We start from the raw sequence: 23133 nt of genomic DNA, 5'->3' as shown, positions 1-23133 counted from the left end.
TGCCAATCGATTTGGCTCCAAGCCCAGCAAACCAAGGAATTACAGTAGTCAAGGCTAGATGCTGTAAGTGAATGGATTAGAGTCTCCAGGTCAGTTTTGGATAGGAAAGAGAATATTTTTGGCAACAGTCCTGAAAGGCATTTGGTGCTGTACTGAATAGATCTTAGCATTAAGTCCAGGGATAAAATCGCACGTAGGCGAATGACATATGACATCAATAAGAGAAACAGTAGACAGATTGCAGAGTAATGAAAGAAACATATATTTTTTTAATCAATCTGGGCCAAACACTCAGTCTTTTGGTTATGATACTGTTTACTTTCAGAAAAGAATTTGCCTTTCACACATTTACAGCTGAAAACCTGCAGCCCCTCCCTGTTACCCAATTCACATGCCACAGAGGGAGAAACAGATGCGATTGCAATTGACTGGCAGAGCAGGAAAACATAAAAGTTGGAAATATCACACTGGAGAAGACTGCAGATAATGCAAGGGATGGATCCTAAAGTAAAGCATACCGCCGGTCGTCAGCTGGATACGTAAGCAAATGCCATTACAGATTTGTATAATGAAGACATAGATTATGACAGCTATGCAAAATGACTCATCTGCCACAAATAAATGGCATTCTTGTTTTGTTTTTGTTTTGGTTTTGTGTTTGGTTGTGGGGTTTTTTTAAATCAAAACAAAAAAAAACCCAGAAAAAATCCATGGGTGTCAAAAAGAAGGTGAATCATGGCTGCAACTCCATCAGAGAAGAGGCTACTATTTGGTCTGCTTACTGGCTGGCTGGCTATAGGTTCCTTAAGACCATAGTCTTAAGACATGGCATGACAAAGGAGAAAACCACAGGACCTATCTATTATATCCCCAGATTCCACGTTTTGGGACAGATCAAGAGAACAGTGCCTCTAGTGATTTATCTTCTGAATTGTTTTGCTGTGTGGTAAGTCAGCTTGCAAGGCTGCCGTTCCTCAACTTGCCCTACTGCCAACAACTACATCTGTACTGGCGATCAAAACCAGCCAGGGACCATTCTCGTTCCCTGAAACCAATGGGCACAACATCCTGAATGTCCCTGCAGCAGCAACGCTTCTCTCTCCCCAAAAAGATGCTTTTGGAGAAACTACTTGGCCTGCACCAAACCCTAAACTGTACCCCCATTGTGTGGGAAAACGCTATCTGGCCCAGAGCAACAAGTTTCTTATGGTTGAACAGTATGGACAAGCCTGCCCTAGCTCAGCTTAATTTACTTCTGTAGACAGAGTCAGTGGAGTCATCTTTTATTAGTAGCCTCGTCTTTTCTGCTCTCCTCCTGATGCAGGGGTCTTGGTGTTGCAGAGAGCTATTACAAGGCTTACCAGAGGAAGAAGGATGTTTTCCTCTTCTGTCTACCTTGACTCACCTACCTGAATACTAGAAAGAATGAGAAACATGTCTAAGTGTCTTCTCTTTAAATTACATTGTATTATTCTACATTTCCCTTTGATTGGGCCTACAGCGGCTGAGACCAAGAGGAGGTTTGTCTGGGTTGATGGTCGATTCCCCTTCCTCTTCCATCTGACTCAGACTGGTCCTAGTCAACGTGCTTGCATGGGTTACTAAGAGGCTGAGTGAATGTCAGTGGTCTACACCTGAGTGATGCAGGAAGAAATATTTTTTCGTAATACAATAAGCAGACTCTTCCACATAGATGAAGGACAAAGTAAAAAATACTTATACCACAGCACAAAGTATAATCCCTGGTCTTGTAAAAACATCAAACCTCAGTGTCAGCAGCTGTTGTTTGCCTTTCTTCTTCTTTCAGCTAAGACACCCCGTGAGGAAGAGTGAAAGAAGGAGCATTATGGAGATACTGAAAATGCCCCCTTTTCAGGATTTATACCGAAACCTGCACAGTGACTTGTCTGAGGTATGTATATCATCAATTAATAGTTCTAGAAATGGAAGAACACTCCTTGTTAAACTTTGAAATAAAAAAATACACTCTGATTAAAGAGAGCCCAGTTTGACCTGCAAGGTATTGCTAGAAAATCTGTCTACAAAATAAGCTTTGAAAATCTTTTAGGTTGTGAAACGTGGTTTAATTTACAACAAGGAAACTGACAGCTTGGTGTAACAGCAAGTGCTGGCGCCGTGCCATGTGATAAATCACTTGGACTCAACAAGACCACTTCACCTCCATGTCATTTCTCAACAAACAGGAACCTGACATCAGGCCAGCACAACACAGTAGGGCAGGTACAAATGTACAGTACCTGCTCTTTTAATGCCACCATCTTATATTACAGAACAGACTTTATGGACCTTGTGTTGACATCTAGAAACAAACCTAAAAAAAACCTCCACGCACCAACCCCCTCCCCCCCAACTCAAAGAAATATTAAGTGAATGCTACGTCCTTCATCAGCTTGACAGGATTATAAGCCATCCCCAACGCACTGCATTTAATTAGCTGTTCTCATTGTTATTTATGGTTAGGCAGACCTTTTTTTCAGTTCTCAGATTTAAAAATAGCAATAGTAGGAACAACTGTTTTTGTAAGCCTGTCCAAAAAAGAACCCCAAGGGAACTCTGAGATGAAGGAACATCATAAAGGTGACTGAACTCTGGTTCAGATCCCATTAAGTGAAGGGACTCTTTCGAAGTAAGGATCTTGCAGATTAGAGTGTTCCTAGGAGATCAACAGGGCTATATTTGTTTTCGGGCATAATATGGTTTCTTTTGCTGAAGAAAAAGAACAGAGAGGTGGATGAAGAGGGTTCAACAGCCATAGCCTCTTCCGGCAACCAAACAAAAAATAGTCTCACACATCTTATGTGAGAACATTTACTTTACTTTGCCATACTTTATGTTCCCCTGCCTGCCATGACTTGTCCCCTTCTTTTTGTTTACTGCCTCCAGCCTCATCTTACTTCTGTATTTTTGTTCCCTCTTTCTGTGTGTGTCCATCTTTCCCTCCCACATAGTCTATCCCTTTTCAAAACTCTTTTCATGCCCCCGTAACATCTCTGTCATCATCACAAACTACACCATTTGGGACAAATCCAGTGATTTGACATGAAGCAAGACTAGTGCCTACTGAAGGGAGCAAGTAATTCCAGCAGTCATAGATTTATAGGGTTATTCATATTTACAAGGTTTATTCATTCACTTATAAGCAGCCTGAACTTCTAGATGTGCAAGCCACATGATGTGTGTGCACAGCCAACTCAGAAAACCTTTTGGGTGAAACTCCCATCTTTCCTTCTTTGCTCCAGTGCCTTACTCTCATCCCTTATTGTTCATTTCCACACATCATTTACAGCTCAGTTCTGTGAAGCATCAGGCCCTTACCGCCATCCCTACTCAGCAAGGCAGCTCAAAACCAAGCACAAATTTCCATGTGATTCAAGCACATGCTTCTTTGCCTTGAACCTTGCTTCATCATCTAGGAGATGCTGCAGGATCCAGGCAAGTGGTATGAGTTGTCAAAATGGGGCCTTGGGAAGAAGTGCTTTTATTTTGCTGTATCCTGCTCTCTCTCTTATTTTGCTTTATTTTGCTATCTCTTGGGAGGAAGTGCTTTTATTTTGCTATAAAACACCATGCATATTTAGTGGCCTACTTTAAAAAAAAAAGTCTTAAAAATAACAAGAGAAGAGCTTTTGTTGAAATTCTGGCCATGCTTGAATCGATACCGAGATTCCTATTGACTTTAGGTGGAGTGAAGGCTACAGACAATGGAAGGAACGAAGAAATTCAGAGAAAATGAAACACAAAGGAGTAAGCTATCTGAAACACTACAGGCTGCAACCACAAAGGGTTATACTGCCAGAAAGTGGGGAGGAATTATAAGAATGCAAGGTAAAATAGAAATGGAGTCTTTCATCTCTATTCTCTGCCACTGCCGCAGCATCCTGGACAGAAATGCTTTTGAGAACATGTGTACATGAGATGGAAAATGGGAGGACAAGTGAAAAAGAATAGAGATACCCAGCTGAGCTTTACTGGAAAAATTATCAGTACAGAAGCAAGCAAAGAGCACACCGACTAAAGGAGCTAATCAAAAGGGACTGGATGGATTGTGGAGGTTATTTTGTATTTAATTTTTTTTTAGAAATACATCAAGGTAGAAAGTAATAGTGGCAACTAATGACATGAATGATTAATGTTTTTATTTGTATTATAGTGGCATGCTATGACACCAACCGAGATCTGGGCTGCACTGTAAAAACACATTATATGACTCAATCTCTTTCACAAAGAGCTTAATGATGACCTAAAAATTGCACATAAAGTAAGCTCATATTTTTGAATTAGTCACTGGCAAATGAAAGAAAGACTGTAAGACCGGACAATTAAAGAGCAGGAAAATCCTTTTAAAAGTTGTTATTAATGCAGAGCAATTGAAAGAATACTCAGAAAGCATGAATGTATATAAAAAGTCTGACTGCAAAGAGAATTTTAACCAGCACGCTCTCACTATCTGTAATGAAACTGGCTTCATTTTTAGTACTAAGAGAATATACTAAAAAGTGGAAGGATTATTGGGAAAAAGGACTGCAGTACGGAATTTGAAGCAAATCAGATAAGATGGTGATTTTAGTAATCACCATCACATCAACGTAAATTCTACCTTTTCTAAAGTAAGAGAGCAACTTTTGAAGTGAACCTGTAATGAGAAAAACAAAACTGATCCCAATCCTTTTTTGAAGAAAGCTCAAAAAAGATTTTTAACATTTTTTCTTCCTTTTTTTATATTAAAAATTCAGATGCTATCTGTGAAGGCACTGATAATGTTAAAACAGATTAAATCATATCCAGAGAGATCAGAGAATGAAAATTAACAAACTTGAAGAGAGGAGAATTTTATTCAGTCTGTTGAGAATGCATTTCCCTTCAGAATTATTTAACTTCAATTTATTTTGTGGGGCAGGGGTGGGGGAGGAAGGAAATTTGTATCAGATACCTACCAGCTATTTGGAAAGAAGTCAGAGTACTGTAATACACCACTAAAGTCCTTCAGTAGGAAGGGAGAGAAAACTCGAGGTGACAATCCTGACCTTCCCAAGGAGGAGGACAGGACACATAGTCTTCTCCCCAAACCTTTGATTCATCTTAATGAGCAGCCCTACTGAATCAGCTCAAAGTTGTATCTAGCCACATACCCTGTGTCACAAATAAAAGGGCTAGCAACAAGCTAAGCAGGTAAACTGCATAATCTCATAATTCCAGGTTTCTTTGGTTTCAGGACTTCTTGAAAGATGAGTATCTGTTTTTACTTCCATGTACCCCTTTATATGCAATGCAAGAGCACAGGGAAGCAAACAAGCTTACTGGCAGCAGAAAGAAGTGGCAGACACCCTGTATATTGAGCTGTGGAGTGAAAATCAGTTTCTCTTGATAGCAAGATGGGAAGAATATCTACATGATGACTGGAACTGGACTATGCAGTTCAGATCTTGAGATCATTTTCAAAAAATGAAAGCAGACAATGGCAGGTAGAGTTGTCATAAAATTCTGGCTGACGATGCTGTGTACTTGCTTTAGATGGTCCCTAATACTCCGGTTGCTCTGGATGCCTCCCTGCCTCCCTCCTCACCCATATCAGCACAGTGCCGTAGCATGCCTGCACAGGAGCTGTTAGATTCAGAGCACCACAGCGTATTGCTCTGATCACAGCTCCTTGCAAAGCTGGGATACCATTCACATACTTCTCCTCTGCACAAGTTTTTCCTCTGTCACCACCATGGCTTTTGTGGCAAAGGTACACCAGCGACATAATGAAAATTGCAGTGCTTTTTCTGACCCTCTCAGAAGTCAGCTTATTGTCCAGGCAAAGTAGGGTGTGACTCAGATGCTGTCTCTTTCCTTCTTTGAAAGAATTAATAATGCCACTTTTATCCACAGATATGAATCCTTTTATTTTGAGACTTTGTAAGTGGCCAAAACCTACAAGGTTTTGGTCCCTGACCACAACTAGAACTGTACCAAGAAAAAGATCCCACATTTTGTACTACTGGAGATTGCATCCTGTCACTTATAAACTCCGTTAAACTTTGTAACAGTTTTGCTTTTACTGCTTATTACGATGGCATGATATTTAGTAGCTGAAATGGAAAAAAAAAGCTGCCAATATGTAGCTTGTCCACAAGGTCCCCTGGAAATATCAGGATCGCCTACTGGTATATACAGGCCCGGAATACTGAGTGCTGGGGATTGCTACACTGGATTGCCACTGGCTTGCCTAATACCAGCTGTAGGGTTGTCACGTAACTGTTGTGAATGAAATTCAGGATGGCAACCTTTAAACATGTCTAAGTGATTTAGGGGGTCTATGTTCTGTTTTCAAAAATTGCTTACTGAGAGTTAATGAACTAATTATTGCTTGCCAAGGTAGGGTGAGAACCTGCAGCACATCTCTTCTCCCTCACGCCAGCTAATGCACAAAGGGATCTCAGGGTCGCCGAGAACTCCTTTCCCTTTCCAGCAACCTCACATCTACCAGGAGGTAAGGACACATCTGTGATTAGTTTCACTGGAACAAATGACTCTGCAGGTTTATACTCCAGCTTGCCCTGTAGGATGAACCATGTGTCTATCCACACCTTCCGACCCGTGTTTTGACACTCAGGCCTTTTACACAAGTTCTAAGTCCCTGGTGATTATCTGTAATCAACTGTGATGGGTTAAAGCTCAGAGGTCCTACAAAGTACAGGGGAAGGACTTCACCCTTGGGAATGCATATAAGGCCACTGCCTTTACTAGCTGATGAACTATCCGTACACATCCCTGAGGTGGGAACGTGCCATAGATGTATGTAGCTCTTCTCTCTGTTCAGAAGCATGTTACGGAAGGCAGGGAGACACCTCCCTCCAGCTGGCCTGGCTCTGGATCAGGTGCCTAAAAGCCATCCGTCAAACACCCTGAGGAAGGTCAATATTGCCTGTCGGAGCACCAGACCTCACCATTTAGAGCACTTTCAGAAGGAGGGAGGCTTAGGTTCAGTTCCTTCAGTGGCATTCAGGGTATTTAAACATATCTTTACGAAAGATTGTCCTGACCACTAAGCACTGACATTCCCTGAAGGCCAGGGAGAGAGCAAAAGTGAAGGCTACCACGAGACAAGGAAGTAATCTGGCCAGGGGCTCCATGACAAAACCCACCCTCCCACTGTTTCCCCCCAGGCATGTGAGAGACTGATTCATAGACCCTGATGGGGACCTGGTGCCTAAGTCCATTGAAGACTTGTCCATTAGTAAAATTGATAAAAATGACCGAATAAGTGAGTGTCATTAGCTGCTCAGTACCCAGCTGTGGGGCACTTCTGTTAATTACACTGGGTATCTATCTACCTGCATACTGGAACACTTCCACCCCGCTGTGTGTCTGACTCTTGAGATATCAAATTAATTTTTGAATATGGGATTTTGGATCTTCACTCATCTATATGTACTTTTGAAAAAGTTGTCAAGGGACAGGGCACTAAATAGTCTGAAACCTCAATAAGAGGTAGACGACATTTACAGTACATGGAGGAGAAAGTCAGAGGAGAGAATTGCAGCTTTGGTGTAGTCTAAAAAACAGTCCAACGCGGATGTCTCTAGGGCTTCCATTTTTCTTAAACATGAGGATCAACATCTATAAGCCTTAGGCTGAAAAGGTGGTTTGGGAGGAAATGAAACGGAGATGCATGGAAAGTCAGGGAGCAGTGTCACATATAACTGTGCTGTGGAAGCAAAGCAGAAGAATTTAGAAATCAAACTGCAAAGACAGAACTACCCAAAATCCTGGAAAACAATCCATATTTTAACCACAGATTCAAATCTAGAAAAACTAAGTAATTGAATAAAAAAGAAGGAAGTGGACATTTTTCTCTCTTTATCCCTTAAATAACTGATGAAGCACCATAACAAGGCTAAGAGTCCCTGTAGAACTTAAATCAGAGGCTGTAAATTGGTGGTGTGACAGCACTAATACACTTTATTTCACTGATTATCCTGGCACAAGTGCCTTGGTCAGGTAATTAATTCACGTGCTGAACACTTGACCCAAATTTTTAGGGGTAATCCGCTTGGTAATCTTCTAAATACCTCCAGGCAGAAATTTGTAGCAGGGATTTCAATACCTGTACTTCTTTAGTAGTTGGGCCATAAGCTGAAATGTTCCGGCCACACTAATCCTCATTAATAAGAAAGCATTTTATACTGAGACCCACATAGACAGTGTGTGTGTTCCAGGTGAGTGCACTTGAAGCCCATTTTCTTAATGTATTTCTTCTTCACTCCCCATAATATTCACTGCTACAATGCTGGCATTTTTAGCTAAACCCAAATTCTTCCCTTATGCTACATCCTCCTGTATCAAGACTACACATAGTAAGTGGGATTAATCTGCTCTGAACAAGACATGTAAAAGTTGGACATCTGATTCTGAGCTAGACCCCTGTGAATCCTCTATGGGCAGCAGAGAAAAAATGGCATCTCCAAGGGATGATTCATTTCACTGGAAGAGCACCATGAGGTAGGTCTGATGACTCATACCCTGGAGATGCTTATTTTTCTCTCCTGACTGCAAAGAAAGCCCAGAATGGTCAGCTCGGAGTTGGACATCTGACCTAGTTCATGACAGAGGAACGTCACATGGTATTTTAAAAATGCTGTAATATTTATGTCAAATGGCCACACAGCTGCAGCATTATATTAGACTTTTGAATCCTTACTGCAAAACAGCAGAAGTGGTTTTTTGCCACTCTGCAGAATTTAACAGGCCACACAAACTTATTTTGGACATCTAGTATTTTCAAATTCTTCTTCATAAAGCAAGTGACACATTGTAACTGATAATATATGACTGTGGGAAAACAATGGAAAAGGACACATGAAAAACATTCCTCAGATCAACTCAAAAACAGGAGAATTCTTGAAAAAGGGAAGCTCATTTCACAGTCTCCATGTTTAGCAATCTTAGGCATACACACGTGTAAAGCAAAACCCATCTGTTCATAGCAAGTTTGCAGAGAATTTTAATAAGATGCATTAATGCTAATAATGGCTAATGTTTATGATGTTTATAGAATAACCAGTGTGGAGCATCTGGAAAGCTCATAAAATTTGTTCTTATAAAATCCACAGGGTGTAACACCTTTCCCTGAGCCTGTTTTGTTGCTGACCTTGTCCTATGCCAGACCTGTCAGAAACTCTCTTCTTCCAGGCATTGCTGTGACTGTGGCACTCTGAAACTCATGTTTCAGACCTATTTCTGCTTTTGTAAGTAAGATCAGCATTCAGCACATTACAGGAACAAACCAGATAGCCAAAACTGCAAGTTTCCACCTGAAACGACAGGGATTTCTATTTCCAAGTGACAGATGTTCTACAACAGTTGGTGACAAACGGGCTAATTTAGACTGATTTAACTAAAGTTCAGCCTGCTGACAATGGGGGATTTTTTTTAATGCAGCTGAAGAAGGCATTTCCGAATGCTAGGGTTGGCTGTTGCACACAAAACTACAGAGGCCCTGGTGTGAACTGAACAGCACGGCCATGCGTGGTGCCTGCATCTCTGCTCCTCACACTGCCTTTTAGTTGCTGAGATGGAAGATGACATTGCCTAGCAAATCACCAAGGGAATGAGCTGGTCTTTAAAATTTACTCACTGAACATACGTCCTCAGAAATCAAATGCCTTTGGCCCAGAATCTTGCTTCCTAAGTTCAGGCATCTAAGCTCTTAAATTAGGACATGTGCCCTGGGGTGAACTGGTCTTCTGAGATGCTGAGCTCTCCATCACGTATGCAGGAAGCTTCCACGGGCTGTTATCCTAACCCAGGCAAGTCCATCCAAGCTTCCGCCTTCAGCCCTAGCTTCTGAAGGATGACCACCGAGCGACCAGAAAAATATCACAGAAAAGCCTTTAGGGCTTATTTTTTTATGTAAAGATTAGGGGTATGATTCAGAAATGACAATGTAACAACTGCATTGTCCTCCATCTGGTGAATTGTCTTGTTTTTTGTTTTTTAACTTGCACATGAGAGCTGGATTCAGGCTCCACCCTTCTGAGTATCATAAAGACTCTTGCTTGAGCAGCCATGAGTAGACATGTTAAAAAACAGCAACAAGGAAATTAGTTTTCTTTCTCCTTTCTTCTTGTAGTTTCTTTTTTCTCCTTTCTTCTTCTCTCTTTTCTCTTCTCTTCTCTTCTCTTCTCTTCTCTTCTCTTCTCTTCTCTTCTCTTCTCTTCTCTTCTCTTCTCTTCTCTTCTCTTCTCTTCTCTTCTCTCCTCTCCTCTCCTCTCCTCTCCTCTCCTCTCCTCTCCTCTCCTCTCCTCTCCTCTCCTCTCCTCTCCTCTCCTCTCCTCTCCTCTCTCTTTTCCTTTCTTCCCTTTGAAGGACACTTGTAGGCAAGATTATTGTTTTATGAGGGAGCCTCATTAAGGTAACTTCATTGATTATATTTCTGTACTAAGGAAATAGCTGCCAGCACTAAATATTTAAGGCAGTTTATCTGCCAAATTAATACTGGCATTGTATCAGCCAAGCAGTCCCGATGCCAGCAGCGGTACACTAAATTCTTCTGCTGTGGGGGTGGCCTGTACACTGTGAATATATCCCTAAAAGTTGCTGAATCCTACTTCCTTTTACCTAAACACAGGCTAAAAATATAACCTAATTGTCCTCTATTCTGTAATTGGCCTACTTAACTAGCTGCAGCACACAGGCTACATATCTCTTCTCTCCACAAAAGCATGATCTTTGTTCAGAGCAGGGAGGCTTCTGTCTGGTCCGTTCCTGAAGCGTTTATGTCTACGCAACAGTAGACATTATGCATAGAGCACGTCTTCGTCTATTAATAAAAAAACTACTGAAACTTTGCTCACCTTGAGAAATAAGCTCTTAGGAATGGTCCTTGTTCCTCCACATTGCCACAGAGTATGGAATAGGATATGAAGTAGAATATGACTGCATTGCAACTACTTACCCCCAAACAAACAAACGAAATGATAAAAAAACCACTACCACCACCACCACCATCACTACAACAACACTGGACAAAAAGGAGTTACTTACATTGAGTGAGGATCCCTGTTAAGGCATTTTTGAAACTCTCCTTGGCTTGCTCCATTTCTTGCTCATGAGCGGCCTTTTCGTTCATGAGCCGGCGGACGTGGCTGTTGGCCGACTGCACCATCGAATAAAACTGGTTTGCAGAGCGACGATTCACCTCGCCTCGCTCAATCCAGGTAAGCAGCACTGTGATGGCCTCTGAAAACTTGCTATCATCTAGAACAATCAAAGCACAGGTTTTAAATTGCAGGCATAAATATCCTGCCGAGAACACATTTTCTGCTCCGCGTCACATTAAAATCACCATAAATCCTGCTTGCAGTATATCATTTTGGGCAACTTTTGGGTCCTTTGTTCTATCAGATGTAGGAAGCCAATACTGCCACGTGAAGCTACATAAATCTTCCTTCAAGACGTGTCTTCTGCTTATATTAATAGCTTTCTCACAACAAAAAGCACTTTCCCCTTACCTGTGGCCTGACTCCTTGCTTTCACAGCATCTCCCTTAAGCCATTCAGTAATATGCAATGACCTTAGAGCGGGAGTGAGGAGACCTCTGTGTTACCGGACCCACTGAGGAAATGAAATGTGTCCACGTTAATCTGCTCAGCTGAAAGCTCAGTCTTGGAGCTTGGGCTCAGCCATACTTTTGTCAACAGATTTCACTAACATCACATTCTTAATTAATGAACAATGACAAGGCTGAACAATTCCTCCTCAAAGCACTGATTAATTAGAAGGAACTGCTTTGAACAGATGATGTGTCTGTTTTGTATTTTGCATTTGTCTGTGGTTTGTTTTACTTTTTTTTTAAAGGAGTCCAGATGAATCCAGGCAAACACCTGGATTACAGCTTTATGTTTACCATTCTAGTAACTAAAGTGATATTTCTCTGCAGAAAGGTCACCAAAATTGGTGGCTAGGTTTTGTGCTCTCCTTCCCCAAGTAATCTTCTTTCCTCTGACAGTGCTCTCAGCTTCCTTAGAAGACTCAGCGCAGCATCCATTACACTTCTGGCTTCATCAGGATTAAGAGGACACATTTTTTTTAAGTCCCACTTAGGCTGAACTGCAAGAAAATATTATTACAACAGAGTGTCTTCCTGTGGAACCAGTTTTGCGCAATTTGATCTCATTTTTTCCCCAGGATTTTATTCTATAAAACTTCCATTTCCCAACAAATCATTTTAAACATCTCATCTAATCCTTATTGTTTAGATTTCTTTATCTATATTTTCGATGGTAGGTATACCTTTCCATAGGAGAAGGTATACAGTTATGGTGGGGAGTAGTAGTATAGTTATAACCAAAAGACACTTAAAATGAAAACTGAAAAATGTTAAACCCAAACATGTTACAGGATACAGAAATGTCGGGCATAGTTTGTAAGACTCTGCTTTCCACGTGCAAAGAATAATGAAATACTAACACTTAAGTGATGATTTGGGCTTTTATTCTTAATCAGTAATCACTTCCCTAAAAGGCGAGGAGCCTAAAGTACAGAGAGAACAAGTGACATGCTCTATGCCCACAGACTGTGAAGAATAGATTTTACACTGCCTGATCTTTAGCATCTTATTAAGTGAAACGTGATTTCAGCTACAGCAACAGGATTTGCTCTCCACAGCTGCATAGGCACGTTCACCCAAAATCCCCCCCAAAACTTGCAAAATAAGAGCATCATAACACCCTCCCTTTGTATGATGATGTATCTGCTGTGACTTTACATTAACATATGATTCATCATCATCATTCACTAAGTAATTGTCTCTGGGGAGCAAGAGTCAGTCAGGCATGTTTTCTTCCCATATTGTCCCCTTGGATTAGACTCTACATCCTAGCTTTGCTGTATACATAGGCGGCAGGTATGTATTGAGTGTCTCTGATGAGTGAGGCTGGCTGAATATGGGCCTCAGAAAAGCCAAATGTCAACAAGGCTCGTGCAAAGCCTCTTCATTGCAAGAAAACACTAGGAGAAGGCTTTCCATGCTTCGGTAAAATCTTCAGCCTGCGAAATACATAGGAGCCGGATGTCATGGATCCAATACAGCCAAGAACTCATCCCTGGAACGTAATGTTTATTATAATTACAGTAGTCAATAAGAATAACCTGTAATGGCTTCTGGCAATGTTAGCATGCAATTTCCAACAGTCTGTACAGTCAGGTCACCCTGCGGATGGCACTAGCCTGTTAACACCAAGCATGTGGCTGATTGTGAGTAGAGAGTAACTACAGCCGAATGTTCCTCTTTCTTCCTTGTAGACATCATTATCTATATCATCACACATAATTTATCACCCAACGCTGAAGTACTATTTAAAGTAAATTATCCCATTCAATCTAGGTCAAGACACGAACAGCAAAGTTGGGAGAAATGATACACAGAAGCACCTCTGAAGAGGTACACCGTGACCTGTGAAGAAACAGTGTGCAGAACTGAGTAAGAATGTTTCATGGAGATGCATGAGGAAAATCCATTGCACAGAACCATTCTCCCTTTTCTTGCTTTAATGTCTCCCCAGTACACAGACGTATGTTGTTTTGCTATAAAGTCTATATGAAATGAAAACACCCCTCCTTTTGTTTTGTTTTTATCAGGCACAGTTGGTGTCTGTGAGGGATGTTCGTAAACATGCCATCCTTCTGCCACATAGATTCTACCCATTTAAAAGGACATGCTGAAAACCTGTTTTCAACGTACTATACTGCCAGGGAGCTGCAGAGGTCTGTGGTCCTGCTAGAGTTAATTCATGGCTCTGTACTAGCAGGAAAAAATCCTTTCGTTGGCAAACATCAGCATCTTCATTGATTACATAATTAGAAGATACATTAAAGAATGCTAGAGGGTAATATATGCACAACAGGAGCACATTAGTAAATAAAATCTTTTCTCTACAGTTTTAAAATTTCCTTATTTCACCTTCATTTCTAACTTTTCTGTTCTTGAGCTGACTACTCAGTGACTGGCATAAGGTATCTCACCGTGAATTAATTTTCTTTATCCAGAATGCAGTGCCTCTTTCTGAGCAATCAGAGGTTCAATTAGAAAATCAGATTTTTATGCCGGATTGTTCATTTATTTTTTATTTAGTAGATAAATAGTAGAAGAAATGCAGCAATGGAATCTAATTTAAGCAGAGCATGAACTGCCTTATGATTGCAGCCATTCATTAAAAAAATAAAACAAAACTCCTAATTCTGTTCAAAACTATTCCCTTGCAGTAGGATGCACATAAATATACACTGTTTAAAAACATACTCTTAAAATAAATTCCTTTATGTAAGACATGCTCCCATATGTAATTGTTCTTCTAAAATGAGCATGCAGCAAATTATTTCTCACATTTAAAGCTTTTTTCTCCTCCAAGTTACAGCATGTTTTAAGAAAATAATGTAGGATTCATCTCCTTTACGTCAACATCTGACTTAGTAATCCCAGGGTCCTGGTACAGTCCATGAAAAGAGATGGACACTTGTCGGACAGGCTTCATCAGTCCTGTTTTAGCTGTCTATTTGAGGGTGAGGTGAACTGTGCCCCAGAAGTGCCTGCTTCTGGGAGCCCGGGATGACCTGCTCATATATAGGCATCTCTGCAACAAACGTCTACCTTCCGTCAGAGTAATCCCAACTGTTACACGGGTGCACCAGTTACAGAACACCTACACAGTGTTTGTGTACCTGTGTTGGGTTTTCAGTTATACTGCAAGCTGAGACACACGCTATGTTGCTTTAACATTGAGAATGGCTTGCTGGGTGTCTGTCGACAGAGATTTCCAGGTGCTGCCAGACTCAATCACAGGCCTCTAGAGATAAGATATTTCAAATTCCTCTTGTATCAACTGAAGATATTTGGCACTTAAATCCTAGCTCACAACTTAGATGAAATGAAATATAAAGAAAAGAAAATTCATCCCTAGAGCTGTCTGGGAAATTGTCAACAGGGATATTTCTATGAAAAAAAAAGGAATAATTGTTGACAAATGTTGTGCATTTTTCTGCTTGTGATTTGACCACCTCTAAGCAATCTCAGCTGGCATAAACTTTTTAATAGAAAAACCAATGACAAGAACCGCTACAAAATGGTATACTGGGAAAAAGTGCTGGAAACAGAGATTTTACTCTCAGTTTATGGAGCTTCCCTGGTGTAACACAGGGCAGAATTCAGCTCAGAGTAATCTGAAATATTGTGACTATTTATCTCTCAATGTTAAGCACCTCCATAAGGTGCTTTCACAACTTTGGTGACAGTTTCTAAGGCCTTAGACATTAGAAAGGAGATAGACTAATCCATCACTCTGAAGCCAGGTGTTCAAACACTCTTATTACTATCATTTTTACATTTACAGACATATTTCAAATATAGCTAACTTTATATTTCTGTATTTTGAGAGTGACGTTGTTTGCTGGACTTCTAGCTAGGACAAGATCAAAGACTGGGCTACAGTTGCTTTTAATCTTGTTGGTATCTTTCCAACCCTGGGCGTTCTCAAATGTCTGAAAAGTATCATTGGAGATAATTCACACAACACTTGGAGCCTGTCTAAATCACAGCAATCCATCTGTGTTGTCCTATGGGCCATGGTGTTGTCCAGAGTCAGCACATACCATCTCTGGTCCCTAATCTTGCTCCCCTGACGCAATCTCCTAGGCTTGCAAGGAGATGCTGAAAAGACAGAGCTGTTCTTTATCCTGATTACTACACCTAGAAAGCTCCTGTGCTGGCTGCATACGTTTTGAGTTGCATTAATGATCTCATTTTTCTCTGGCCCTTCTGTAAGATGGGAAGGGACAGGAGTGCCCTTATGCTAAGCTCTGCCCTGACCGGTAGAAATCCAGCTAACAAACACCCCTTGAAGGTATTCTTGTGAGCACTGAGAATGACTGTGCTGCAGGGCATATAGAGAGGGGACAGGAGTCGTGGGATGTGTCCCAGCTATTTGCCTCTGATTGACAACCTGTCCCTGTCAGCTGTATCTGTGCCATAGGAGGATGTTGCGTCCCCTGCCTCTTCCCCACCTGCTCAGCACCACTCCTTCGCTCACGGTTACACTGCCCTCAGGTCTGCCTGGAGCCGCTCACACTCCAGTTCCAGTCTGTCAAATTGGCCTCAGTCCAGCTACTACAGGAAAGGGGTAGAGGCCAGTTCAGGATGCAAACTTCTTCACTCCATATAACCGCAGCCAGGGAAGGATGTATGGCCAAGGTTACTGTTAATCTGACTTCTGATGTAATAACTTATTATGCTATAACTAAGATTTCTAAACTGCAAATACTGAATTCAATACGAAAAATAATAAACCACAGTGGGTGACTGCTGTGGGTGAATCAGGTCAGGGAAAAGGTTTACAAACCTCTCTCATCAGTAGGTTCAGCCCAGCTCCCCTGTGCATCAGGAACAATTTGCTGCTCAGCACATGCCACTTTTGGTACCACAATGATGACCTATTTTTCTCTTGGTTTAAGAGCTTCTCCTGCACCGAGTGCCTGCCACTGACCTAGAAACACAACTCTTCAGCTACCACCCTCACCTTCTTTTTTCCCCTGCTCAAATACCTTATATAATTGTGCCATGCAACACACACATCAGTCTGGTACTTTGGGGATTAATAACATTTTTAACCCAATGGCACTGCATAATAAGTGAGAATCAGGGAATACAAATTCTTACTGCCAAAGGGTTATTTTAAAGAATGATTAATATCCACCTCACTATTTCTTAAATAGCCTTAACTGTATGCTATAACCAAGAAACTTTTCCAGTTATGTAATAAACGACTAGCTGAAACTAGATTTGATAAAAATATGCATATACATTTACTAAAAGATATCTTAAAAGGTACTCCCTCCTCCCTATATCATCAAACTCTTTCTTCCAAATTAAATCACACAAGGTTCTTCCAGAGGTGGGTGTTTCATGTGAGACACAGAAATCCATTATCTTATCCTGCTGATGCCATTATTTCCAATAAAAAGTAATTATGAGGGTATTGAGTTTCCTCCCTATTCCTCAAAATCACACCACAAACTTTCAGATCGGTGAGCTGCAATTTCCCAGTTCACAGTAATTAACTTGAGTCATTTTGCAGTGTGGTACATTTAATCAAGTGGGTTTATATTAAAACCTTAAAATTCACATTGATACAATACAGATTAGGTGAAGGAGGACACTTTTAGTAATACACTTAACAGCGAACGTATTTCTTGCAGGCTTTCAGAGGAAGGTGCCCAGGGAACTGGGTTACCAGGCTGCCGATAGCTGAACCCACCTTACACTCCTCTGCCAGCAGACAAAAGTGCCCTCGCACCGTGCCTGCTCACAGCCCCTGTGCGAGGCTCTCGGAGCCAGATGTATTGTGTCAGAGCAGATGTCAGCAGCATATGGAAGAAGGAAGGAGAAAATGATGATCTAAAAACGGGAAGGGTGAGTAGAACAGATTTGACGCTAAAGCGTCGAAACATGTCTGTGGTAGGGCTCTGTCCTGATATACTACTAATAAAAAAAGATTGTGCTAAAAAAAGGTCTGGAGTCTTTCAGCAGCAATTAAACCTGGCATTCATTGGATTTGTTCAGAGGATCTCAGCTTTGCATCCCCTTCTGATATAGCCCTGCAATGAGTTCGATCCTTTCTGTGTGAGACTTGCCTCTCTGGATAACTGCACCGCTTCTGCAGCGCTCCACAAGTCTGGCTCTCAAGTGCAGAGTGATAATGAAAGCAGCGTGGTTTTCTTCTCAGTGAAATATCCTATTTCCCAAGCAATTAAATGTTGTTTATATTTCAAATGATGTGCAAGGGTTGAGATTGTCAGGCTTGATGTTACCTGAATCTTGCACAAGATGCATCCCCAGTTAGTTCATTCTACTCTAACTGCCATCTATTTATTTAAATTTCCAATCTGTTCTCTCTTCAGGGGATAATACAGTGCCTGGCAAAGAAGCAGCTTCTCAATTTTTCAAATTATATTTTTTTTAAATGGAAAACCACATGAATAACTTTCCTGTGCTCATAAAAAACCACTGTATTTAAAAGGGAGGTAAATTCCAGGGTATTGTATATAACTTGCAGATATTTATGTCTCCTTTGCTCAAAATATTTAAAAAACAGATAATCAGATATAAAGAGATGTCTTTGTTAGATGGTGCAACTATTTAGCTACCTGCAGCAAATAAGACAGATGTAGTGTTTTAAAGGAGCTTATTTGCAAGAAGTGATTTCTGAAGATGATACCATTAGGTACAGATATGCTTGAATTAAGAATACCATAATGTTCAAAATTCGGCTTTGAAACGCAAATGTCATAAGCACACAGATTAAAATGTTTTGTTCCAATGCACCTGACAGAGCAGCATTCCACTTAAGGATAAAAGGTTCAGCCTATCTCCAGCTGTGTGATGTTCTGGGCACCACATTACTCAACCGTTTGTAAAGCACCCAGGAAAACAGATGTCAGAGTATGCAAATTTGATCCTAAATATCTACCGACACATCTCACTGTGCAGTAATAATGCATCTGATTTAATACCGAGGAATTAAAATCTCAAAGACACGCACCAAACAAAATGCTGCAATGAACCGGGAGGCAAGAAGGTCACGTTTTTATAATGATGTAACAGCAGAAGACACAATATTCTGCCGGTTTTGTTAGAACAAGAATTCAGGGTCTATTCTCAAAGGCTTTTTATGGAGGCAGTTCACATTTACACTTCGCTGTAAAAGACCTTGGTTTCCCAGAATTCACATCTATGAATATCTTGAGATATTTCCTCGAGGAAACACAGATTTTTACCTAAGGCAGGAGGATGTCAAAAAGGAGGCCAGAAGTTTCATTATCCTGAGTTATACTTAGCTGTTATCTTATTCCATGGCAATCAGAGAATGTTTTGATGAAACTACTTGCAATGTCATGAAAAATTTTGGAATATTTGGATCAAAAAGTAGATTTGAAGAGCACCTTTCAAAAAAGTTAAATTTTACGTTACCATTTTAAACAACGGCACCTATTTTTTATTTTGCTTTTTCCCTTCAGATCTACTTTAGTGGTTTGGAAGGTCAAAAAACCTCACAAACAAAAATAACTTGTCATGCAAAATTAAATAGCAGTTTTTCCCAACTACCTTGCAAACCTAAAATGTGTGGTACAAACCTAAAACTCACCAGTATAGCCCTGGTATGAGAAGGAGATCATGTTTTTCCCCATGTTACCTATCTAGTTTGAATGCTGGAGCTCATTTCATTCTGATAGTCCAGGGTCAGTTCTCTTCTGCCTTCTATGTCCTGGAGCCATGAAGAAGGCTTGCAAACATGATATGGGAGTGCATGAAACAAATTTAAATCTAGTATTTTGTGACAAGTCATCTTTCCAATGTAGTAAATCTCTTCTTTTATGAACTATCATGTCCTTGGCTTCTCCCTCTTTTGGCTCTGGCTGTGACCAGCAAAGAAGATCACTAGCAAATTATCAATGCAGACCGGCTCAAAAAATGTTTAATCAATGACAGCTAGTAGCGTAGGCCTATATTTTTAGAGCTACAGGCTCAAATCCATGAGACCTACACCCAAGATACTGGCAATATGTTGCTGCCACATAGTGAAAAGTGGCAACAGCAAAACACGATAGGTGGACAGGGTGAGGAACAACATCACAGGCACTTAGAGAAAAGAAAAGTGAATACACTCTTGGCTAACAACATGAAAGATGAAGAAAAATGTCCACACTGCCAACAAGGAAAAAGTTATGAAGGATTTAATTTGCATGACCCTGGAGACCTTAGTAGAGAAAAAAAAGGAAAAGGAAAAAGAGGAAGAAAAAGAAGCAGAAAAAGAAACAGAAAAAGATAACCCATTAAATAGCACTGTCTGCCACAGGCTAAAATGGGAAGCTGTGAAGAATTACACTGCTCCACAGTTTGATGGCTTTTCCTTATTTCTGCATAAATCAAATGTTCAAACCAAGTTCTTTACAGATATGAAGCGATTTGAGATAGTCCACGTAGATTAGGGAATGGAGAAGAAGTCATAACCCCTCATGTTTTTGCAGGTATGCAAGGCCTCATATGCAATGGTGGTATCTTAGTTGCCAGCCCCAGTCACCAGGCAGTCCATTTTGAGAAAACAGTTCTCTTTTTCTATGAAACTCCATACCAGTAAAGATTTCCTGGCTGAAATTTTATAATGAACTTTTGTTTCCAATCAGCATAAAAGATCCTCTATACTCTCTCACCCAGTCTCCTCTACAGCAGTTACGGCTGTACCAGGTGACTTCAGCACGAGAGGAATAGGAATATGCTGACACTACTGGGGCGAGAGTTTCCAGCCAAGTCCAGTGCACAAAAACAATGATTTCTTTAAGTCTTATGCTGCAGTTTGCAGAAGGTGAAAAAAGATATTGTCACCTCTGTTATAGACTCAATAAATATCTAGACCACAACAGGGGACTGGCTGATGAGCCTAGTTCATCTCTGCTTGCCGTCAGATTTCCTTGCTGTCAGGAATTTCCAAGGTTATTTTGACAACAAAAGTTGCTTGGATTCAGACCAAGTTTTGTCTACATCTGTGATTGCTGAGCAGTATCTTGGGATGACAGTTCTTTGGCTATTTTGACTTGCTTTTCAGCTAGTGTTGCTGAGTGAAGTTCTGGTGGCACTGCAGGAGCTGAAACCTGCACGTTGGGCACCTGCAGCTCTGTCTCATGAGCTGGCAACAGAGCTCAGGAGTCTTTTGAAGTGGGCACCACAGGAAGGCCATGACTTTCCTTAAGAAAACAACTGCAAAGGATCTGCTCAAAACCCGATCTTTCAAGGTAAATCCTGCCAAGAATGGATATATTTTGATCCTTCTTTTCTTTAGGATGAATTGTCCACGCTTTTGCAGCAATGCAAATCTGATGATATCCAGAGATATGAGATTTTGACCACAAGTTTTATACGTGTGTGTGTGTGTACATATATGTATCTTCTGTTAGCTTCACTGAAGTCCACATTTAAATTGTGAATGTATGATGACATGAAATGCCCTTTGCCAGAGTTAAAGAAGTTTTTTTAGTGTTGCTTTACTTCTGGTTTTAGGATGTCAAAAACTGCTCATGTGGTGAATCCATGTTGCCCAAGGGAGGCCATAATTCTACCCCCCTGCCTTATAGATACTGGCTATGATGCCAGAGGAAAGGTAAAGCAGACCAGTATAATGACTGAGCCCCACCTCTGCTTTCTAGAGTACTTAGTACAGGAGACAACTCATGACCAGTGAGAAGACAGGGGACTTCTTTGCATTCTCCGTCCCCAACAATCTATACAGATCCAGAGCTGGTGTCATTAATCTCTCTACAAGGCAACTGCTAATTAGCGAAGTTTTAAAAATTGCAATATGTATTTTTGCTGGATTTTAATGATCTTCTAACCAATAAAAAATAAACTTACCTTTTTGGTTTCTTAATTTATTAGATGTAATTCTGTATGTTTCTGAAAGTTTACCTTTATTTCCAGAGAAATAGTCACGTACATGGTGTTGGTCTATATCATGCTAAAAATATTTCTATATTAAACTTGTGCATATATGCCAAGCTCTGGTCAAATGTCCCTCAGGAGAACCAAAGATCTAAGTACTTGGAATAAGTTTTAATTAAGTATGGAAACTTACCAGAATGAAAAGAAAAACCCTTCTAAATATAGACATCTTAAACATCTTGCAAAAACCCACATTCGGTTGCCCCAAGCAATGGCTAGCCATATGGAAGAAATTGTCCAGATTTCCTGCGTTTTCTGGCTTAGTTCAGGAAACCTCTAGGCCTACTACATAAAGAAAAACTTCCCTATAAAAGATTAACTCCTAAAATATTCAATTGAAAACAGATTCTGGGAACAGATGGATCTGAAACTCTGTATTGTATTGTGTAATCTCTAGAGGAGCTGGACTGGAAGCTAGGTGAGAATTAAAAATTCTTGTATTTGGGCCTCTCTCCTCCTTTTCTCCTGGTCTATCAATCCATCTGGGTTATTTTACCAATCTCCCAGTTACTTCAGAAATTACTTAATAGGGGAGTGTATGTGGTGAGAATATCAGTCAATCAAACTAGTAACAGACCAAGGTAACAGTGACAACTAACAGGGACCAATGCAGTACTCAAAGAGACAGTAGAGTGCATCTCTGCTCCATGCTCCAAGGATGCAACACTTCGCACTCTCCTTCTCCGGTTTCCCAGACATGTTTCATAGTTAGAACAGAGGCCAGTGTGTTGACAGCTAGATAGCCTAAGTCTAATCTGGATAATTCTGAAACGGTAGCAAGAATCAGAGTTTCTTGTGACCTGGCACATAGTAAAGTAACGTGCTTGGCCACCACGTGGGGAAAGAATGCCAAACACAACTGCTAAACACTTAATGAAAACAAACACAACCCTAAGGGGTATGAGGAGTTGTTTGCCTGATCTTTTTTTTAATTTCTTTACCATGAATATTTTTATTTCTTTGCTTTTTACTTTCTATGTTAACTACTAAAGACAGGAATCCTCAAGCTGCACCCTTGAAAAATACTAACTCGGTAAGTGTACCTAGAAAAAAACAAACAAGCAAGCAAACACATACCAAACCAATATGCTATCTTGCACAAGTAATTCTAACCCTAAAGAGGGAATGAAAGAATGGATGGTGTGTGTCAGAGATAAGTTGTACCACTGCATCTGAAGGGCAAGTTAAAATGCAGCTCATGAGGGCAATTTAAATGCTAGGAATTGGGACAGTCGCATGCATGTAATGTAGCAACATATCAGTCAAGGAATAAAGACATTTTAAGAATTAGGCCTTTGATATGAAGGATGTTTGTAACAGGTGGTCTTATGAGAGCGTTTCCAAGCTAGATGATGACAGCAACTGAACAGAAAAAAACCCTACTGTAGTATACTGAATGTTGTGCTTTAGCTGTTAAACCACAGGTAGATGGACAGATGTTATACATTTCTAGCAGGTGGGTGAGTATAATTACCATTGGCATAGAAATGGCAGAGGAATGGGAGAAAGCTAACAGGGCAAATAATGAAATACATCGGAGAGAAATCCGCTCCCCTGCTCTGACTTCTGGATGGCTCCTGCTCTTA

At 40.6% G+C, this 23133-nt stretch overlaps 1 protein-coding gene across 1 annotated transcript in view; it reads right to left on the bottom strand.

Moving 5' to 3' along the window:
• ENOX1 (ecto-NOX disulfide-thiol exchanger 1) overlaps window positions 1–23133 on the bottom strand; it is a gene marked incomplete at its 3' end in the record, with an annotated part of 140610 nt that overhangs the window by 73013 nt on the left and 44464 nt on the right. The window contains exon 5 of the mRNA XM_082305147.1: window positions 11050–11262. Coding sequence (XP_082161273.1) covers window positions 11050–11262 — 213 coding nt within the window. The remainder of the gene's footprint in view (window positions 1–11049; window positions 11263–23133) is intronic.

Source organism: Platalea leucorodia (assembly GCF_965183815.1).
Source record: "Platalea leucorodia genome assembly, chromosome: 2".
Classification (NCBI taxonomy): domain Eukaryota; kingdom Metazoa; phylum Chordata; class Aves; order Pelecaniformes; family Threskiornithidae; genus Platalea; species Platalea leucorodia.
The sequence above is the reverse complement of the archived record's forward strand: the minus strand, read 5'-3'. Positions and strand labels throughout refer to the sequence as shown.